Genomic DNA, 22,499 nt, shown 5'->3' with positions numbered 1-22,499 from the left:
TTAATAAAATATAATTATAGAAAAAAGAAAAAAAATAGTTCAGTCTGATGTTATTGGTCATATAAGCATCCATCTTCAGAAATAAAAATTTACCTTGCTGAGATTTAAAAGAGAGAGAGAGAGAAATGCTCCAAACCATTGGTAATAAGAGAGATGCAAAGCAAAACCACGATGAGGTACCATTTCGCTCCAGTAATAGTGGCAATGTTTAACAGGGCAGCAAGTAATAAATGTTGGAGAGAATGTGGCGAGAAAGGAACTCTTACACATTGTTGGTGGGATTGTAAAATGGTACAACCATTCTGGAAGGCAGTTTGGCACTTCTTCATAAAGCTGAACATAGAAATTCCATATGACCCAGCTATTCCACTACTTGGAAGATATCCTGAGAAAATAAGAACTGAGGCACAAACTGAAATTTATACACCAATGTTCATAACAGCATTATTCACCATCGCAAGAACATGGAACCATCCCAGATGTCCAACCGCAAATGAATGGATTGAGAAATTATGGTACATTCACACAATGGAATACTATGCAGCATGCATAAATGATTTTGCCAATTATTACCTAACTTAGGAGTGGACAGCATTATGTTGAGTGAACTAACTCAGTCCCACAAGGATAAATATTGTATAAAACCATTATGGTAGATGAGTATAAGGATCCAGGAGGGGTGGGAGAGGCTGGAAGCAGAGGGATGAGGATGTGCAGAGGGAAGGGGGGAATTAATCATGGGGTTATACAGTTTGATAGGTGAGGGAGTGAGGGAAACAGAAAGAATTTTTTTCTTGAAAACAATGTATTTGAATTTTGTAAATAAACTAATAGAAAAAGAAAAGAGAGATGAGGAGAACTCAGTGTGTACCAAGGCCCTGTAGGTATCTTCAGATGGCAGAGCTTGGTTCCAAAATCTGTGCTGTGATCCACCAGTCAGGGCCTCCAAGTCTCCCCAAATTGGTAGGTCAGGTGGAAGACTCATGGTGTTGTAGGAGTTGATGGGTTGTAATATTTGCAGGTTAGGCAGCAGGCTGACAGTTTACTTTCCAAGAACTAGAAGTCAGAGGTTGATGAGCTGAATGCAGTATTGAAAGACAGCAAGCTTTATCAGAATATCCATATATTTTGGATACACAGGCCACATGCCCAAGCAAACTCTTTTCAATGGATCAACTGATTACTTGAGATTTAAAGAATGGATGATCATTCCATAATATTGTCAACCCAGCCAAGCTGACACTAATCTTAACCATTATAAATGCTTTGAAAAAGAGTCATTCATTCATTCATTCATTCATATTTAGTGAGCAGCTCCTGCGTGCCAGGCCTTGTTCAAGGAGCTGGAGGCTGTGCTCTGAACGCCTCTCCGTGTGGAGCTGAGGGTCTAGTGTGGAAGCAGACAATGAAGAGACATACTCCGTCAACGCTCCCCAACTGCACAGCAGGCGCAGCTGAGGGTGTGAGAGCTGCGTTTAGGAGAGTGGTGATGAAATCTCTAGCGCCAGGACTTGTCGAACATGGAGGAGATAAAGATGGGCATTCCACTGATGGCACTGGACCTGCAGAAGGCCGGTGGCATGAACAGCCCGTGCAAAGCCGTAACTGGAGGCTGGTGGGTTTAAAGGCTGGTGGAGACCTGGATAATGGGGTCAGAAAGTGCAGGAGCAAAGGCTTTCCTTAAATTCATGCCGTTGAATGAAAACCAACTCATGGTTGACTCACGTCCCAAGAATGGAAATGGGATAATGATGAGCTGAAAGCAGGATTGAAAGACGGCAAGCTTGGTTTCCAGTGAGTTTCCACGGCTGTAAATCACGTGGGATGAAATTGTCTACCCTTCTCTCACACAGTTGCTGGTCGATCAGAACCACCAGAGAGGCAGCACAATCCCTGCAGACGAGGGGGCCTGAACTCCCTTTACCTAAAGGCATAAAGGAGAGGGATTCAGACTCTTTGGCACAGACCAGCTCACAGGGGCCTGGCTGAGCACTGTGAGGACTTTGGGTTTTTCTGCACGTGACGAGAAGGCTTTGCAGGGCGAAGATAATGGACACAATCTAATCAGGTCTTACGATGCTCCCCTCAGCTGCTGCGAGGAGATGGACTTTCGGCAGGAGGAGACCCTAAGATCCAGTGACTGATGATGGCGCAGAGGTGCGTGGAGGGCTGCAGAGGCCAGTTCTGGGAATGCTCCCAAGGGAGGACCTGCAGGGCTTCTTGGTGGGTGAGAAAGAGGGAGCTCAGAGCAAGGAGCCCGGCAGCGGTGGCCACCCTGGTCCCCAGTCTCATGGACAGCCACTCCTTTGACCTGGTCCCAGGGCAGGTGGAATGTGGTCACTTGGGAGCATGACCCCAGCTGTCACTGTCTCCTGGTCACTGGACCTCACTGCACCCTCAGTCATTCTCTTGGCTGACTTTTCCCACCTCTGCTTGGAAGATTAGGGTGTCAGGGCTCCAAGAGAGGAAGGGCCTTCTCTGGGTCACACAGCCCAAAAGGGTGGGTTAGGCTGAAGGAGCCACCTGTCACGCTCTGACTCCAGTGCTTCTCCTGCTGTTTTGCTGTAGTTGTTAGGTGATGTCAAGGTGACCACATGTGACCCTCACTATGTCAATCCACCTTGTTGAAGTTCTTCCTCTCATTCCCTAGCCCTCCACCTTTCCCAGCATGACGTCTTTTTTTTTTATAAAGATTGGCTTCTCCTTACAACATATCCAAAAGGTGTGAGGCAAAACCTTAGCACCTTCGCCTCTAAGAAACACCTTGTTGTTGTTACATGCTGTTGAGATGAGTACAACTCAGAGCGAGCTTATGAACAACGGATCTAAACCCTGCCCTATTCTTCACCATCCTCATCATCTCTGACACACTTTGACTTATTGTTTAATCACTGTGTCAGCCCCTCTCTTTGAGGGTCTTCCTACAACATCCCAAATCAGGAATTCTCAACTCCTGGTTTTGCCCTGAGAGGACGTTTGGCAATGTCTGAAGACACTTTAACATGTCACAAGCAGAGAAGGAGGCTGCTGGCATCTAGTGGGTAGAAGTGAGAGCTACTGCTGAAACGCACACGACAGCCCAGAGTCAGCCAGCCCAGAGGAAAACAGTGGTGGAGTTGTGAAATCTGCTCTAAATTGAGAAGGCAGGAGACATCGACGCACAGCCTCCCCAGACACCCAGGACCTCCTGAAGACCTCCAGAGTGACATGTCAGCCTTTCCCGGGAAGGGAAGTAAGCCTATGCCAAGGTGGTAGTGGGCAGCGGGCAGCTGTGGGGACAAGTTTTCCCCTGATACCAACTGTTTCTTGAAAAGCTGAATTTGGCATCATCTATGACTTTTCTTCTTTTCAATCAGCCCTGGTGTCTGAGGTATGTTCATCCAAGAACAGTCCCCAGTGGCCTTATGTGTCCCCAGCCCCGCTGGGATGGTGATGCATCTTGTTTTCCTCACCATCCTGCTGAGGAAACTGTCCACACTTCCCATCACCAGGGTAACATCCTGGCCCCGCTCCTTTGCAGCGATGCTCCGCCAGCCTCTGGCCACTGCCTTGCGCGCGCCCTGGACCTTTACCACTTCCTTCTTGTTCTTGAGTCCTCTAGTCTGTCCCATCCACAACAGGACTGTTATCATCACCCCCAAACAGCCCAGACATCCCACTCCATGCCCCTGACTCACAAAAGAACCCACTCAGGAGCCCTTGGTCCTCAGAATGAAAGCTGCTTTCCCTTTCAGCCTATTCCTATCTGAATTCTGTGTGTCAGGCATCGTGTGGAAGGCACAGGACAGAACAGGTTCAGCTCCGCTGCTCACAAGGTCCCCACGAGTGGCGTAGAGTGAGCTCAACCACACCTATCAACAACTGCTCTTCAGTGTTTGTTTCGCGGTTCTTTTTATTAATTTTTTTACTTTTGCTTCTATTTTAATTTAAAAAACATTGTATTTAAAAACAAACAAACAAAACAAAACATTGTATTGTGGCGCAACGAAGCACTTGCCGGTTCAACAATTTTTCACATGCAGAATTCACCAACAGAGATTCTGTGTTTCCTTCCCTCACTTTTCCGCTTCCATTAACAGAAACTCAGTATGCTCTAAGTGAGGAATCCTGTGGCTAACCAAAAGGGTTGTTGTTGTTGTTGTATATCATTGAGTTGGAACTGACCCATAGCTGACCTGCCAGCAGGCTTTCAGAGGCAGTTCATCGCATGGGAGGGGATTGCCTATCCTTCTCCCACAGAGCAGCTGGTGGATTCGAACCCTGCATCTTCAGGATTGCAGCACAGCTTCTCACCAGAGCTACCTAATAAAAAAAACGTAGTGGTTTGAGAAAGATGTAACAGTCTGTGTCCATAAAGATTGCATCCCCAGGAAATCCTATGGGACAGTTCTCCTCTGTCTTCTTGTTTTATGCTATAGAGTTGCTTGGAACTCATAGCAACACTATGTACAACAGCTCAGAACTCTGCTCTGCCTTGAGCTAATTTCATTGTCTCTGACACATCTATCCCCATGACCCCAGGCACTGAGTCAGTCCATCTCACCTAGGGTCTTTCTCTCGTGCACTCTCCCTCTTCAAGGACTGGTCTCACCTTGCAACATGCCCATACTATGTCAGACAGAGCTTCAAAATCAATACTCTTCTCAAGTACCACAACTCAAAGGCATTGATTCTTCTTCTATCATCCTTGATCATTGTCCAGCTCTCTGATGTGTGGCAAGTAATTGCAAAGACCATGACTAGGATCAGGCACACCTTAGTCTCCAGACTGACATCCTTGCTCTTCAGTACTCTGGAGAGGTCGCTGACAGCAGATTTTCCCAGTGCAATTGATCTTTTGGTTTCTTGGCTGCTAGTACCACGAGTGTTGATTGTGGAGCCGAGCAAACTGAAGCTGTTAACAGTCTGTCTTATAGGGTTGGATTGTCTCTAGGGTACACACAACATCATAGGTCCACAGCAGGAGTGTCCTTCCCCTCCTCCCTGTGCCCTTCTCTTTCCCTGGTAAACACCAGTGAGCTTTGATCCTACGTGTTGCCCATTCCATGTAAGTGAGATCATAGAGTATCCATCCTTTTGTGCCTGACTCGTTTCAGGAAATGCTTTCACGTTTCATCCATACTGCAATATGTGTTAGAACTTCGCTTCTCTTTGTAACTAACATTCCATTGTATGCATGCATGCATGTATTTTGTGATTTTATTCATCTTTTGTTTCTACTTTTTGGTCATTGTTAATAGTGCTGAATGACACTGATGTACAGGTTTCTGGCTGTGTTCCTGTTTTTAAATCTCTTGGGTTTTCTAGGATTAGAAATGCTGGATAACAATATAGTCATTCCAGGTTCAACTTTTTGAGCAATTGCAAAACTGTTTTTCACATTGACTGAAACATTTTACATTCCCACCAGGGAGGCATTGGGTTCAAATTTCTCCACATCCTTCTCAACACCCACTGTTTTCTGGTTGTTTGAATCATAGTCATCCCAGCTGGGGTGAGGTGACATTTCACTGTGGTTTTGATTTGCATCTCTCTAATGGCTTGATTCAGTGACGGGGTAATGGGGGTAGGTGTGTCAGAGACAATAAGCTTGGCACAGGATAGAGCAGGATTTAGGGCTCTTGTATATAGGGTCGCTGTGAGTCACAGGCGACTACAGGGCATATAACAAAAACAACAATGGTTCTAAAGGGAGCTCTGGTGGCCTAGAGGCAAGAAGCTGTCCTGCAATCTTGAAGGCACGTGGTTTTAGGCCGCTAGCTGCCCTGTGAGAGAGGTATGGTCAATCTCCTGCCATGTGATTAACTGCCTCTGAGAACCTGCTGGACGGTCAGCTATGGGTCGGTTCCGACTCTGGTATACAACGACAGCTGCTGATGTGCAGTTTTTCATGTCCTTTTTAACCATTTGTATAACCTCTTTGATGAAATGTCTGTTCTAGTTCTTCACCTATGTTTTAACTGAGTTGCTTGTCTTTTTGTTGTTAAGTTGCAGAATGTGTGTGTGTATGTGTGTGTGTGTGTGAGAGAGAGAGAGAGAGAGAGAGAAAGTATGTATTTTGAATATTAATCCCTTACCAAACATAAAAAACTCAAACTCACTGTTGTCAAGTTGGAACTGACTCATATCCGAGTCTCTGGCCTGTTTTAGGAGCTTGTAAATTGTGTGGGAGGAAGTTGTCTATCTTTTCCCAAATGGGGATTCGAACTACCAGAGAGATTCTCCCTCTGGGCTACGTCCCCTGACCTCCTTACCAAATAAATGGTTCCTGCAAGTTTTCTCCTGATTTGTAAGCTGTGTCTTCACTTTGTTGATAGTCTCCTTTGGTGGGATCTTTTGAATTCTTCCTTCCCAAATGAGTCGCAAGCGACTCGACAGCACATGACAACAACAACAACATCCTAAGTGTTCTGATTCAGTCATCTGCTGGGCATCTGGCAGCTGGACAATAAATGAATAAGAATGGCAGAAAAAGACAGATGCCTTTGAGTTGTGGCGTTGGAGAAGAGTGCTGAGCGTTCCACGGACGATCGGAAGAACAAGCACGGGTGTTTTGGAGAAAGTGCAGCCAGAGCGCTGCTCAGAGGCAAGAATGGTGAAACTCTATGTCACTTGCTCTGGGCATGTGCTTAGCAGGGTCTGTTCCTTGGAAAGGGACATCATGCTTGGAAAGATGGAGGGTCAGCAAAAGAGAGGAAGACCCTCCATGAGACGGACTGATGCAGTGGCTGCAGCGATGAGATTGAATATTTTAGAGCTGGCGAGGATGACACAAGATCAGACAGGGTGCAGGTCTGCTGTTCATAGGGTCACTATGAGTTCAATTTGACTTGATGGCATTTAACGATAATAACAACTGCTCTGCCTAGGACTTAAAGTAAAAGGTTGGACAACAGTGAGGAGAATGGATATCCTTGTATGGTGTCTGATTTTAATAAGAAGGTTCTCACTTCCCGGCTGCCTGGGAGGGTGATGGCAAGGAGCAGAAATAACATAAACAGCCCAGCATGCGGCCCTAGGTGCTCAACTGATGTACAGCCACGTATGAAGTAGCAGCGTGCTGCGTGTACGTTTTAAAATTTACTCAAATTTGTTAGTAATAAGTAGAACAGTTATCTTTTTGTTTCGTAGTATGCTTATAGTTGTGAAGTCTTATTTGTAATTTTTAATAACATTTTTCTTACAGGTATAGAATACTTAGGAAATTATTATTAAATACTCATAAGCTTGGAAAAAAAAAAATAAGAAGGTTCTCCCAGACTGATATGAAGGTTGGGGGAAAACTGAAAAAAGAGGGGATAAATAATGTACATGGCCTTGAAACAGACGAGGGAGAGAACTGTATAAAAGGAACGTATGATTAAGTATTATTGGCATAACAAGAGTCCAGAATAAGAGCTGCATAAAAAAAAAAGTGTTGGGGGCGGGGGGGACTGTATAACAAGGAAAGAACTATTTTTCCAAAGAAAAAAACAAACTGGGAGGGAGGGGGGAGGAAAATGTGCAATAATGAATGAATAGAAATCCAAGTTCTTTATAAACTTTCCTTAAAATCTAAAAAAAAGAAGGTTCTCAGTCTTTCTCCATTGAGTATGATCTTATCCTGTGACACTTTTCGTAAATGCCTTATTTTATATTGACTTTTCTAGCTATGCCTGTTTTGTAAGCTGTCTTTACCATGAAAAGATACTGAATTGTGTCAGATGTCTCTTCGGTGTTGACTAAGATGATCCTATCTTCATTGTTCTTGAAATGCTTGTTCACATCCTCTGCCCACTTGTCAGCTGGATTGCTTATCTTTTCGTTATATAGGTATTGAAGATTTCTAGAAATTTCACAAATTGGTTTTACATGTCATTGCCAGATATGCTTCCCCCAATCTGCGTGTTCTTTCTTGATTCTTTTGAAGAAGTGTTTTGATCCACATGAGAACCTCATCTTGAGACAGTTCCATTCACCTAGCTTAGCCTTTGCTGGGATTTTTTTTCCCCCTCGGACTGATCATCGATGTATACCACAAATTATGACTTTCAAGTTTGCCCCTGTTTTTTCTCTGATGATCTTAATAGTTTTAGGTTTGCATTTTGATCTTTGATTCATCTTGAGTTAGTTCTTGTGTATAGTGACAAGTAAGAATTTCGGCTCCTTTTTTTTTTTTCAAATAGATACCTGGTTTTGCCAACACACTTTATTAAAGAGACTATTCTTTTCCCCATTTAATGTGGCCCTTTGTCAAAGACTGGCTGCTTATAAGTGGACGGAATTCTCTCTTGGTTCTTGATCCTGCTCCACTTGTCTGTGTGTTTGTCATTGTGCCAGGACCATGCTATTGTGACTACACTGACTGTATAGTATGTCTTGACATTGGCGAGTGTGGGAACTCCTCCTTGGTCCTTCTATTTCAGAGTGGCTTGCTTATCCAATGCCCCTTTCCCTTCTATGTGAGGTTAATAATTGATTTTTCTGTCTCCTTATGGACTCTGAATACTGGTGGGCTCTGAATTGGAATTATGTTTTATCTATAGACAAGCCATGGTCTTTGCAATTACTTGCTACTCATCAGAGAGCTAGACAATGACTAAGGATGACAGAAGAAGAATCAATGCCTTCGAACTGCGGTGTTGGAGAAGAGTCTTAAACATACCATGGACCACCAAGAAAACAGATAGGCCTGTCTTGGACAGCATGAAACCAAGTTTTTCCTTGGATGCTTGAGATTTTGAAGCTCCATCTCATATACTTTGGGCATGTGGCCAGAAGGGACCAATCCTTGGAGAATGGTATCATGCTCAGAAGGGTAGAGGGTAGAGCTCAGGAGAGGAAGACTACAGATGAGATGGAATGATACAGTGACTGGGGCAATGGGGGTTCCTGTGTCAGAATCAATGAAACTGGCTGAGGACAGGGCAGGCTTCAGAGCTGCTGTACATAGAGTCACTATGAGTCATAGACAGATAACAACAGCAATAGATTACTCTGGGCAGTATTGACATTTTCATGATGTTAAGTCTTCCTATCCTTGACCTTTACTCTGTTTTCTATGATAGTTGGAGCAATTTATGTTTCATTTATCTGTCACTTCTCTTCCTCTCCCCACTGGAATGCAGGCTCCATGAGGGTTGTCATTGTGTGTATATTTCTGTGGGTCATCCCCAGTGCATTGCTGCAGGGCTGGCTAAAAAAATACTGGTGGAAAGACTAAAATAATAGATAGATGAATGATTGGACAGAAGAATCGATGGATAGGCGGGTGGAAGGAGAGGAGGGGAGAGAGTAAGAGGAAAGGAGGAGGGATTAAGTGTCAGCACACACAAAGAAGTAATGTAATTAATGAGGAAAAAAACGTGGACTAAAAAAAGGGGGGGGGGGGAAGCCCAAACAAGGACTCAGGAGCTCAAATGCTCAAATGATGAATCAAAATCTCAACTCCAATTCATCCGGTGTGTAACTTTGGATAAGTTGCTCAACCTGTTTGAGTTTCAGTTTCCCCATCTGTAAACGAAGGATGACAGAAAGTGAGTTAATGAGTTATTCTAAGGCTTAACTGAACAGATGCACTTTTAAAATCCTTAAGATCTTGGCATAGAACAAGTTCTCAGCACCAAATACCTTGTCTTGTCTTGCTCTCTCTATCATAACAAAACACATGATTTTTAACATTTCACCCTGAAGAGCAACTGAAAGAAAGAGAAACTCCCTAAGAAGATGCTCCAGAGAACAGGACCTCTGTAGGGTAAATATCTTCCAAATTCTCCGCAGAGGAATTTGTACTAAGATCATTTAAAATGGCGAGAAACAGAAAAATAAAAAAAGAAAATGAATAGCAAACTGCTTTCTCTTTCTCCCTCCAAACTTGTCACGTTGGTCAGCTGCACAATTTCCCAAAAGCCAGCTGGGGAGAGATGGCCTGTGTTTGAGCCAATCAGTGTCATGAAATAGCACAGGGTAGCCCTCCTCCTCCCTGGTTGGATTCCACCTGGATGTGGACTTTCTGCAGGCTGGGGCCAGGCTCAGAAATCAGGCATTTCCTAGGTTATGTGACTTTCCACATGTCTAAGCCTCAGTTTCTCCATCTGTAAAATGGAAATACTCTTTACTGCCTCATAGCATTCATGCAGTTATCACAAATATGCCTGAGAGAGACAAGATCTGTAATCACAGCAGAAATTATTCTCTTCTTTTGAGACTGCTGGGTGAAATCTCCTTGAATTTTGTTCCCCAACTTATTTGTCTTAGAGAAAGTGCAGCCAGAGCACTCCTTGGAGGCAAGGATAGTGAAACCTCATCTGAAGTTCTTTGGGCATATTCTTAGAAGGAGCTGGTCGCTGGGAAAGGACATCGAGCTTAAAAATGTGAAGTAGAGTAAGTGAAGGAGGGAAAGACCCTCAATGGGATGGATCGGCATAGTGAATTTATGGTGGGCTCCAATAGGTCAGAGGAGGTCCGGATGGCACAGGATAGGGCAAGATCCAGATACATTGTTCACAGGGTCACTATGAGTCATTGTAGACTCAATGGCTCTTAACAACAACGACAACAACAATCAATCAATCAATTTGACAGGGCTAAAAAAATCTATCACCCCACTTCAGAAACAACCTCTAGGCCCCAGGATTATTTCCTCCTGGTTTCTTGCTGGATGCTGTACAGTTTATTTTGGTTCATGGTGACCTTATGTGACAGAGAATGGCATCATGGAGTTTTCTGGACTGTAGTCTTTATGAGAGGAAGCAGTCAAGGCCCAATGGGTAGGTTCCAATTGCCAGCCTTTTGGTTAATATCACCACTAGGATGTCTTCCTTTCTCCCTCCATGCTAAGCATCCTCATTTGACAGATGGGCAAAGAGAGACACTCAAAGACATGATATCAGATGCCCAAGAGATTCTCTTCTCAAGGACACAAAGGCAGGGTTCTGCTCCCAGCAGCCCTTGCAACTGGTCCAAAGGCAACAGAAGCAGAGAGGGGCCTGTCAGATCAGGGCTGGAGTCCCAAACAACAGATCCCTATCTGTCCAGCCTTTGCAAATCTAGAACAGGGAACTGTGATGGGATCTCAGGCAATTGTGTGAATTGAGATTGTGCCATACCCTCGGAGCCTCAGTTTCCACGAGCCCGTCTGTCTTAAAGGTCATGGCGTGAGGACTGTAGGGATGATGTCACTCGCCCTCACCCCGCCCGAGGGACAATCAATTCTAGTGTCACCAAATGTCTCACCAGGTGACCTTTGAAGCGGAGCAGTGGTTGCTTGCTCCGGCCAAGCCCTTTCCCACATTCTTTCTCACTCCCCCGCCCCACTCTGTGAGCCCGATTAATAGTGGGCGGGACCACAGGGTGAGCAGGCCCGGCACGCGGGCGTGGCTTTTTCCACGTGGGCGTGGCCGGATAACGGCGGGTCCCGCATATGGGCGTGGCTAGCCCGTGGGCAGGGCCTGTCTGTGGGCGGGTCCTGCCAGTGAGAGGGCGAGTCCGCTCTGTGGGAGGGCCTGCAGGTGGGCGGGGTCTGTAGGTGGGCGTGTCCTGCGTGTGGGCGGGGCCGCAGCGGAGCCAGGTGCCGGCAGTCTGCCCGCCTTCTCTGCTTGGGCGCTCAGCGCCCTGCGCACGCGGCCCGACAGCAATTCAGCCCGGCGCGGCCGCGGACAGACTTCTGAGGTCTCTATTGAATGACCTACACTCGGCGTGACCGATGGACTTGGAGTCCGACTGTTGGCCTGCTCCTGCCTGTGTGACTGGCAACGCGCAGAGGTCTGTGACTGGTTGCCGGTGTGTCTGCCTGATTGGCTTCCTGCCAGTTTGCTGGACTCGTGTCTGTCTGTCTGCTGGTCTATCCATCCCGTGGGGCATCCGATTGGCCCCTGCCTGGCGGAGTCTGTCTTCTGTCTGTATCGCTGGAAGTGGGTTGAATCCTGCCTGTCCGCCCAGGTGCCTGGGGGCCCGGCGGTGACAGTTTTGTTGATGACTCGGGCTTGATTGTGGACTCCTTCCCAGCCCCAGACCCTTGGCCACCCACTTGGGGTGAGTTTCAGAGGAGAAGTTGAACCACAGGGTAGCAGATTCGGGTCTACCCTCAGACAATTGAGCCCTCCTGGCCGCTATGACTGCCCCAGCCTGAGACATCCAGGGCACAGGTGAGGCGAGAGCAGATGTCCCCTGGACTCAGCTGGGGACATCCAGGCGTGGTGTGTTCATAGCCAGACCTCCAGGGGTAACCGGGGCTTTCCGTGGGCAGAGGTCTGCTGGAGTCAGGGGCATGGCTGAATTGACCCTGAGCCAATTCAATTTGCTAAACGTTCAGGGTCAGTAGATGGGTTTCCATTCCAAAGGCAGGCCCACGGTCACAGTGGCAGCGAGCCAGGCAGGGTGGCTATGGATCAAGCGGGATGCTTTCATGTGGTCATCGTGGTGGAGCTGGAGCATCAACTTTGTCAGAGTGCTGCACTGACTGCCTTTATGTCATCTAGTCCTCACACGAGGGAGCTTCGGTGGCCTAGTGGGTAAGGAGTTGCCCTGGTAACACGAAGGCAAGGGGTTTGAATCCACCTGTTGCTCTGTGGGAGAATGACGGGCTGTCTGTCTCCTCTTGTGTGATATACAAGCCCTGAAAACCTGCTAGAGGGTCAGCTATGAGTTATTGTTCTAACTCGACAACAATAAACAACAATCCTTACACAGTTCTTCAAAGGAGGGGCTGGCCTACCCATTTCACAGTCAGAAACGGGGCTCAGAGGGAGTGATTTTTGCCAAGGTGGCTCAGTAGGAAGGCAGCAAGTTGCTGTCCTCCTCAAGCTGCCTCAGAGCATCCTGCACGGAGGATGGTCAGGAAAAGATGGCTGCAGGCGTGTGAGCCCAGGTGTGCGGACCCAGGTGTGCAGGGCCCAGGTGTGCGGGACCCAGGTGTATGGTGCCCAGGTGTGCAGACCCAAGTGTGCAGGACCCAGGTGTGCGGGACCCAGGTGTGTAGGTTCCAGGTGTGCAGAAGTGTGGAGGAGTGTGGTTTAGCCTGGGGGGCCTAGCAGGGAAACCTTGGAGATGGGGCTGACTGTGAATGTGAACAAGATCTGAAGGAAGAAATAGGCGGCAGCAGCCCACAGTGAGCAGTTGCCCAGAAAGAGGACTAGTTGAGGAACGGCAGGTGACTCAGCTAGCCAGCTGGAGCGGGAGGTCCTGGGCAAGGTCTTTGGGGGTCATGGGGTCACTCCTGTGAGATGGAGGAGCTGATGAGGATCTCAGAAGCACATGGTAGAGTGGGCCACGCCTGCTGGTTCAGAATCTGGCCGTGTGACTCCCTTGCTGGGTGATCTCAACTAGTCTTTCTGCCTTCACTAGCCTCATCTGTGAAATGGGACTAAGGAACTCTGCCCTGTGAGGCTGTCTGTGAGAACTCCAGAAGAGAGACTCGTGGAGGGTGCCGGCTGGAGCTGACTGCAGATGCCAGCCTCCTTTCTTGGAGGCTAGAGAAGAATCAGATTTGGAGGGGAAAGTCAGAAAACTGGGGAGCTGGGCTCCTGTTTCCAAAGCCCCTTGGTTTCTGGCCTAATTAGGTTGCAGGTGCTTCCAGCTATCCCTGTATCCTCATAATACCAGGTGAAGCTGGTAGTCTCAACACAGCTCATTTCATATATGGGAAAACTGAGGCCTAGTGGAAGACCCTGACCTCACGCTATGCCAATGTCACAACATGCTGGACAAGCTTTTAGAAGCTAGAAGCTTCAGGGCCTCTCTAGTGCCCCAGGGGCCTAGCCCACTGCCACAGAATTGATTCCACCAATTCTCAGAGATCCAATAGGACGGAAATCCTATAAGACAGAGATTCTATAGGGCTGAGATCCTATTGGGCAAAGATCCTATAGGATAGAGGCGAACGGCCCCCTAGGGTTTCCATTGCTGTAAATCTCTACTGAAGTCAACTGCCTCACCTCTCTTCTGCAGGGTAGCTGGTGGCTTTGAACCATCAAGCTTTGGGTTAATGGCTGTGTGCTTACACATTACACCATCAGGACTCAACCCAACAGCTACAAGGAAAGATGGGAAGATGGGAATATTCCCATCTGGAGGAGATGGTGCCTTCAGAATCCCTGGAGGCAAAGCTGACCACTCAGTCATTCTCTACACAGTTGAGAGGCCCCTGGGATTCAGCTGGGGCCTTGCACCAGGGACCCCAGCATAGTCCTGTGATATTGGGCTCTGCAGTCAGCTAGGCCTAGAGTTGAGTCCCAGTTCCAGCCCTTAGCACCTGTATGACCTAGAATAAGTCTCTCCATTTTTTTGAGTCTCAGTTTCTTCACCCATCACGTGGGGGTAAGGAAGCCTGTCCTGAGTGGGTCGTATGGAGTTTACTCAGCATGCTTTATTAAGCACTGCTCTGCCTTAGGGCTGTCACAGAGCTTCCTGACTAAGGGAGACTAGGAAGTAAGGCCTGGTGATCTGCTTCTTAAAATCAGCCAATGAAAACTCTTTGAGTCACAATATTTGCTCCCCAGCCTATCACGGGAAGGCACAGGATGGCAAGACGTGTTGTTCCTCTGTGCACAGGGTCTCCATGAGCTAGGAGCCAACTGGATGGTAGCTGGGGCAACCCAGGGGGTCACTCGGAGGCAGAGGGAAGAAAGCTGTGAGAACACAGAACAAACCCTTCCTGCTCCCCCCCTTCACCCCCATGGTCCCTTCTTCACTGCTTCTTTCTGCCCCTAGGTCTGGAGGAGGTAATGGGGGAGATCTGAACTGAGAGGACCCCACCCCCAGGTCTGATCACCAGTGCTACCTCCCCCACCCCCAAGCCAAAGGGACTGCCTCCCCCACCCCCAAGCCAAAGGGACTGCCTCCCCCACCCCCAAGCCAAAGGGACTTTCACGACAACTCAAATGAGAGCTCTGAGTAAATCTGGAACTTCTGAAACAACCTGAGAATGTTCCCCAGGGTGCGGGCAGGGGCCAAACTGGCCATGACAAGTGTAACAGAGACCAGCGCTAGATAGTCTGCCAGCCCTAGCAGCTCCTGGGAAGGATACACACACACCCCCCCCCGGATGACCCCCCCCGGGGGGGGACATGGGTCAAGAACATAGGCCTGGCACCTGGATCAGACTCAACTTCCCAGCTGCGTGACCATAGACAAGGCTCTGGGCCCCACAGAACCGGGGTTTGCTCGTCTGTGGCGTGGACCCAGCGGTTTAGTCCCTGAGGCCGGCAAACATGCTTCAGTGCAAATTCATCATACTCAGCCCCCTTTGCACTGGTCTGGGGGGAGGGGGTAAAGACCCAGCCCCCCCGACAGTCCCACCTTGGAAGCCCCTTTTTACTTTGTCATGTCGCTCACACCACGTTCTCCTGGGTTGTGTAAATGGAGCTGGAGGGAGGTGGGGCTACAGGATCTGTGAGAGGCTGCACAGGCTGAGAAAGCAGGCCCTCCCCCTATGTCCCCAGGGGCCCACAACCGACCCCCTCATCACTAGCAAAAAAAAAAAAAATTTAAAAAAATATATATATATATGTGTGTGTCTAATATTAACCACGTGCTTGTAGTGTGACCAGCACCTGCCTTGCATTTTCTCAGCCAGCTCAGGGCCTCCGCCCCCATTCTCTAGATAAGGAAAACTGAGACTCAGGGAAAGTACGAGATTTGTGGAAGGGCTGATTGTACATTAGAGCCTCCTTTCTGGCCCAGGGCTGCTGGGCTGTTTCTTTCATTAACCTGAGAACTCCACTTGCCTCTGGATACACCCTATGGACCTGGGCAAGCCATTGTCCATCCCTGAGAGTTCCTTGTTACAGATCTGATGAGAACCGTCATGATTGGCTAGCCTCTGGGAATTGAGAGTGTGGCCAAGAGGTGAGAGGTGGCATGAGGTGGGGAGAAAGCTGGGGAGTTCCTAGGGACAAAGTGACAAGGCTGGCGGGGACGCCAAGGTCTCTTCCAGGGGCTATCTCTTACATACATCTTGTTGTTAGGTACTGTTGAGTCAGAACTGACTCATAGCTGGCCCTGTTGCAAATTTTCAGAGGTTGTAAATTTCACAGGAGGAGATTGCCTCTCCCACAGAGCAGCTGGTGGATTTGAACACTTGTGTTTGTGCTGACAGCGCAACTTCTTACCACTAAGCCACCAGAGCTCCCTCTGGTATAGCTAGATACAGCAATTCTTTGCCTCATTCACTCCTTCACCCCTTCTCCGGCTGGTTATTGAGTGCCTGTTGGGTCCCAGGCTCCATCTCTGCAGTAGAGACACAGCAGTGGTCGAAATGGGTGTGTTTTTTTCACCTGAGACGAACCGTAACTCAGAATGAGCCTGTTACCAACTTAGTCACAATACTGTAAATGTTACGAAGGAGACAAACAAGGGGTGTGCACACCACAGAAAATCTCCAGGGGAAACCCACTTCAGACAGAGCAGACGGCCTCTCTTGAGGAGGCGTAGCTAAGAGAAGAGATGAAGCCAGTTCTTCAAAGACACAGAGAAGAAGCGTTCTGCCAGAGGAAATAAGGCGTGCAAAGGCCCCGAGGTGGGGAAAAAGGCATTGGAGCTTTTACCCTCTTCCGGTACCTCAAGGCCCTCAATGCGCTGAACTTAAGAAAAAGAGTCCAGAGGAATGAGATTTAAGCTTGGGATGTCCTGTAGATAGGTTTTGATGTCAGGGGTAGCCTTTACCATCCGCTGCATTAGGAAGTTTCCCTTTCATGAGTCATTCATTTGCCATTCATTTGTGAGAACCTATAGTGTATTGGCGGCAGTGGCTGTTAGGGGGTGCTGGGCCAGCCTGGGCCGCTCAGGCTATGGTGGGGCTGTGTGCGCTGGTGGAAGAAGGCTGGGCCCTGAGGGAAGGACTGACTCACTTCGTGGAGAGGTCAGAAGAGAGATGACAGAAGAGATGACATTTGAACTAGTGTGTGGAGACTGTGTAGGAGTTGACAGCTGGCCAACGAGGGTACACTGCTCTGGTGGCCGAGACAGCACGTGCAGAGCCAGCCCCGAGATGAATGGGGCTTGTTGATGTGCTGTCAAGTGTCAACTGGAAATAGGGAGATAGGGGATGCCATGAAGGGTTGTTGTTGTTGTTATGTGCCGTCGAGTCACTTGTGACCCTATGTACAAGAGCCCTAAACCCTGCTCTATCCTGTGCCAACCTCACTGTCTCTGACACTTCTGCTCTCATTACACCAATTGCTGAATCGATCCATCTCATCGAGGGTCTTCCTCGCTTGTGCTGTCCCTTCACCCTCACAAGCATGATGTCCCTCTCCAAGGACTTGGTCCCTCCTTGCAACATGCCCAAATTATGTCAGACAAAGCTTCAGAATCCTTGCATCCCAGGAGCAGCCTGGTTTCACCCTCTCTAGGACAAACCTGTACCAGGTCCTAAAAGATCTTATGCTCTCCTGAGAACACTGAGGAGCCGAGGAATGCCAGCTGGTTGAGGACCGATTGGAGGGGTTACCCCACAGCGCTCAGGCCAGAGGGTCTGCCTAAGAGCATGTGGGCAGAAGCTCTCAAAGGCCGGGGAGAACCCAGGAGCCCTTTGTTCTGTGTTCCCTCTTGGGAAGTCCCTCGCTCTCAACACTTCCCTTTGTGGTGACCATCGGCTGCTGTCTCTAACTCTTCTGGGGAGTCCCTTCTTACCTACTCCATTTCTTCTTGATCCCTATTATTGGAACCAACCATTTCACTTTTGTGACAGCCTCGACTTTCACTTTCAATCCATAACCTCACCTGGGTGGCACTGGAGGTGGAGACCCATTGGAGGAACAGAACAGAGCCGGTTCCTGAATGATGCATGAGGTAGTGAAGATTCAGGAAGAGTTAGCAGCTTGGGATTCCAGTTTGGGGAAGTTGGAAGCGATGCTGCTTTGAGCATCTGTCTGTTGGTCTATTTATGCATACATTTCTCTTTGGACTATAACCTAGAAATGGGATTGTTGAGTATATTACAGAACAATTTTTCAAAATGATTGTACCCATCTGGACTCTGACTAGAATATTGAATAGAGATGGAGAGTTTCAATTTCTCCATTATCTTCTCCAGCACTTGGGATTATCTTTTTTAAAATTTCAGCCTTTTTGGATTGCTCTGTAGCACCATCATGTAAACTTGTATTTCCTTGATGAATAATGATTTTCAGCACCTTTTCCTATGTTTTTTGGCTATTTGGATGACCTCTTTTGTGAAGTATCTGTTTAAGCCTTTTAAATTCATTTTGTAAAAATTAGGTTCTTTTTCTTTTTTATCGCTTTATGTGTATTTTTGCTACAACACTTTTGTCAGATTATCTACCTACCTTTCTATCTCCTGTTTTGATTTCTTTCACGTTCTCTTAAAGTTCTGAATTTTAAAGTTCAATAATTTATCAATCTCTGTCTTTATGGCTAGAGCTTTCTATGTGCTGTGTGCTAATGTTGCTTGCCTTCAGGTCATGATTATAATTATCCTGTGTTTTAGTCTCGAAATTCCAGTGTTTTACTTTTCACTTAGGTCTACAATTATCTGGAAGTGATGATAGATTAGATAGATGATAGATAGATAGATAGATAGATAGATAGATAGATAGATAGATAGATAGGTTTTTGATGCATGATGTGAAGGAAAGGGGTCAAGTGTCTTTTTGACTATGCAAAACATATATACAATTAATTGGGTTACAACATATTATCCTTTGCCCATTGTTTGCAATGGAATTCAAAGAGCTATATATAGATCTGTTCTTGGGCTCTGTACTTTTCAACTGACCGGTTTGTTATTCTTCACACCAATATCATAGCTTGTTAATTTTTTTAAGACATCATATTCTTCTTCAAGATTATCTAAATAACCTGTCAAACCCTTATTCTGTATGAGTTTTCAAACCTTGGGAGTTTATAAAAACCTCAGCTCAATTTGGGGAGACCCCAGATATTGAAGTTTCCAATTTATAATCCTAGGACATATTCTCATTTATTTGTATTAATTTATTTCCATTTATGGCTATTTTCTTTAATTTATCTTAGTGTCGTATACTTTTCTTTGCACATGGTTTCTTAGAGTTATTCTTAGATACTTTAAATTAATCTAACTTAATGCTAATTTTAATTTCTTTTTAATGCTAATGTAAATGATATGATTTGAAAAGTTTCATGTTGTTTGTTATTGTATGGAAATACAGTAGAATCCTACTTTCTGAATAAAGCTACCCATCCCAGTAGCCTTATTGTCAATAGTTTATCTGTTGAGTTTCTGGGATTTTTCTGTATATTCAAAAATTATATCCTTTCATCCTTCTAGTTTTGTAACTTTTCTAAACTTTTCTTTTTCTTGTCTTCTTGCATTGACTATTAGTGTCAAAAGCCGTTAGTGTCTTTTTCCTTGGTCGTGGGAAGAAAGTGTTCTGTATTGGACGGTAAAGGGTTCTTGTTAAATGCCATTGAGGTAACTACATCTCAAAGCAACCCTATAAACAGCAGATGAAAGCCTTGCCCTGTCCTGCACCAACCTCATGAGCTTGACCATTCTCAAGCTCGTTGGTTGCAGTCACTGTGTCAATCCACCTCGTTGAAGGTCTTCCTCTATGCCACTGATCCTCTATTATCCCAACATGAGAGCGTCTAAGTATGTGAGACAAAATCTCACCATCTTTGCCCCCAGCAAGCACCTTGGCTGCAAAAATCCTCCAAACCAGATTGGTCTATTCTTTCGTCAGTCCATGGTATTCTGTACTCTTCACCGTTACCACCATCTGAAGGCATCAACTCTCCAATTTCTCTTTTTCTTAAAAATTAGAGCATAATTTACAAACAACAAAATTAACCCTTTTAAAATGCACAGTTCAGTGGTTTTTAACAGATACAACCACCAGCACTCTCTTGCTGTAAGACTACTTTTGTCACTGTGGAATGAACCCCATTAAGTCCCAGGGTTAACTCTGTGGTCTGATGTATTTAGCTATTAAGCAGATCTTTAGTAAACCAAATATTTGGTCACTGAAGAAGCAAAAAGAAACCCCAAGCCCATTAGCAGTCATTCCCCATTCGCTTCAACCTCAGGCCCTGGTAACCATTAATCTATTTTCTGTCTTTATCTGTGTTCTTTGATCTCATTTATTTCACTTAACCATAATGTTGTCAGAGTTTATCTGTATTACCTGTACCAATACTCTACTTCCTTATAGGACTTGCTAACTTTTCCACTGATTGGATAAACCACATCTTATCTAATTCTCTAGTTAGTAGACTAGTCACTTGCACTATTGGACTGCTTTGTTACATTTATGTACAAGTATTTTTAGTGAATGTGTGTTTTGAGTGTTATTGGGTCTGTATGCATCAGAAAACTGGACAATGACTAGGGATGATAGAAGGAGAATTGATGCCTTTGAGTTGTGGTGCTGGAGAAGAGTTTTGAATATACTATTGATGGTTAGGAGAACAAACTGGTTTGTCTTAGAGAGTGTGAGACCAGGCTGCTCCTTGGCGACAAGGATTCTGAGGCTTCGTCTGACATACTTTAGACATGTTGCAAGGAGGGATCTGTCCTTGGAGAAGGACATCATGCTTGGGAGGGTGGAGGGACAGCACAAGAAACAAAGACTCTTGATGAGATGGATTGATTCAGTGACTGGGGTAATGGTAGTAGGCGTGTCAGAGACAGGAAAATTGGCACCGGGTAGAGTAGGGTTTAGGGCTGTTGTACGTAGGGTCACTATGAGTTGCAAGCAACTCAACAGCACATAACAGCAACAACAACCACCGCATACTTAGTGGTGAACTTGCTACGTCACTCTAGCTTTTTGAGGAACCACCAAACCATTTTATGCTGCCACCAACAATGTATGAAGGTCCTCATCTCCCCACATCCTTGCCAGTATTTGTTATTTTCCATTTGTTTTCAAATGTTATTGTTATAGCCCCTCAAATACTGTCTAACTTAGTTGTTTTCTCATGCTTTGTCACATTTTGGGGTTTTTTAAAAGTTTATTTTCCTTAGCAGTTTGGGTGGTATTTTTTCTGTTTTGGAAATTGTTCTCAGTGGGATGATTAATTTGACACTAGTTATTCCATCATAACCAGAGAAAAAGTTTCTCCTTGTGTTGTGGGGGAAATACCACAAGGGTTCCTTCCAATAGTAAATAAAAGTCGTTTTTACTTAGCTTATTGTGTAAAAAAAGAAGAGAAAGCAGGGAAATGGGAGAATTTATGATCAGAACAATTTCTACCTTACTTAAAAGATTACCACAATTTTACAGCATATTAAATACGAAGATTCCATAAAGGTTTTACCTTTCTGTGAATTACTAACATGGTTAGTAACATGCTGGTGCTGATTGTTTGCAAGTCTTCTTTGATACAAGGTGACGGCCAGGCAGGGGGATGTTTGTTGATGGAAGATTCTAGTGCAGATGACCATCAGAGGTTTAAACAAAAGATGAACACTTCAGGGGCGCTTGCTTATTTAATAGTGATTTGCTTGCAAAGCTCACATACATTGTTATTTTACACTATTCTTCATTCACAATGTGTTTCATATAATCATTCCCATACATTTGTTTTATAAAATGAATCACCTTTGGACCATGCCCATCATTACCCTGTCCTTTCGGGTCCCTGCTGGATCCTTCCTATCTCCTTCAGCTCCTCCCTCCACTCACCAAATTATGTAACCCTGTGGCTTCGCCCCTACTCATCCTCATCCTCTGCTCCCACCCATTCCGCCCTTGGGTCCCCATATATGTTTAACTAGTAGAAGCAATGATTTTGAAAAATACTGCATAACTTGGGAAAGACTGGAGAGCATTATGCTGAGTGAACTAACTCCGTCTCATAAGGACAAATACTGTATAAGACCAGCATAATAAAAATAGAAGGATAACTAGTGTCCTTATGCTCCGTTGTGTGAATATACCACAATTTCTCAATCCGTTCAGTTGTGGTTGCACATTTGGGCTGTTTCCATGTTGTGATGGGGAATAAGGCTGCTATGAATATTGGTGTACGAACCTCTTATTAATAGGAGCTAGTCTGAGAGAGTCAGAAGGGAAGATTTTTCTCTGACCCAGTGGGAGGTGTTAGATAAAGGGTACAGTAGTTTCTGTACTGATGAAAATGGTCCTGATGTTCAGAGGCTGCTTGCTCTAAAAGAGGCTGGTCTTTTCCAAATTCTAAAGTCTTGTGTGGCTGTTCGACTTCCTCAGAAGGTAGCTGGTGTGTCCTTGAGTCATTCTCACAGGGTTATGTCGGCTTGGTGGTTTTGAAAGCTCAGAGAAGAGCATGTGAGGAATTTTAAGATGACATCTAGACTGATGTCATGGTTCACTATGCAGACAGGTGAGAGTTTTTGCAAACCACATGCACTCTGTGTGTTAACCTTTAAAACACCTCCACACACATTGTATTTATACAATGAAGAATCACATTTGAAATGCTATCAGATAGCGCTTTTCCCAGTGACCTTCACAGCCGCGGCGGAAGGTCTCTGCCTGTCCGCTGATTGGTCGCGCCCTGCGGCTCTCCCTGCCCCTCGCTTGCTCTTGTCTATTTGGCTC

At 46.0% G+C, this 22,499-nt stretch overlaps 1 protein-coding gene across 1 annotated transcript in view; it reads left to right on the top strand.

Annotated features, from left to right (window-relative positions):
- The first annotated feature begins 1,520 nt into the window (after nt 1-1,520).
- IL21R (interleukin 21 receptor) overlaps nt 1,521-22,499 on the top strand; it is a 40,485-nt gene continuing 19,506 nt past the window's right edge. Inside the window, exon 1 of the mRNA XM_006896632.1 lies at nt 1,521-1,601. Within this exon, the coding sequence (XP_006896694.1) occupies nt 1,521-1,601 (81 nt within the window). The remainder of the gene's footprint in view (nt 1,602-22,499) is intronic.

Source organism: Elephantulus edwardii, unplaced genomic scaffold (assembly GCF_000299155.1).
Source record: "Elephantulus edwardii isolate Elephantulus edwardi_28Jun2011 unplaced genomic scaffold, EleEdw1.0 scaffold00186, whole genome shotgun sequence".
In the NCBI taxonomy this organism is placed as follows: domain Eukaryota; kingdom Metazoa; phylum Chordata; class Mammalia; order Macroscelidea; family Macroscelididae; genus Elephantulus; species Elephantulus edwardii.
This window is presented reverse-complemented; position numbering and strand designations above follow the sequence as displayed.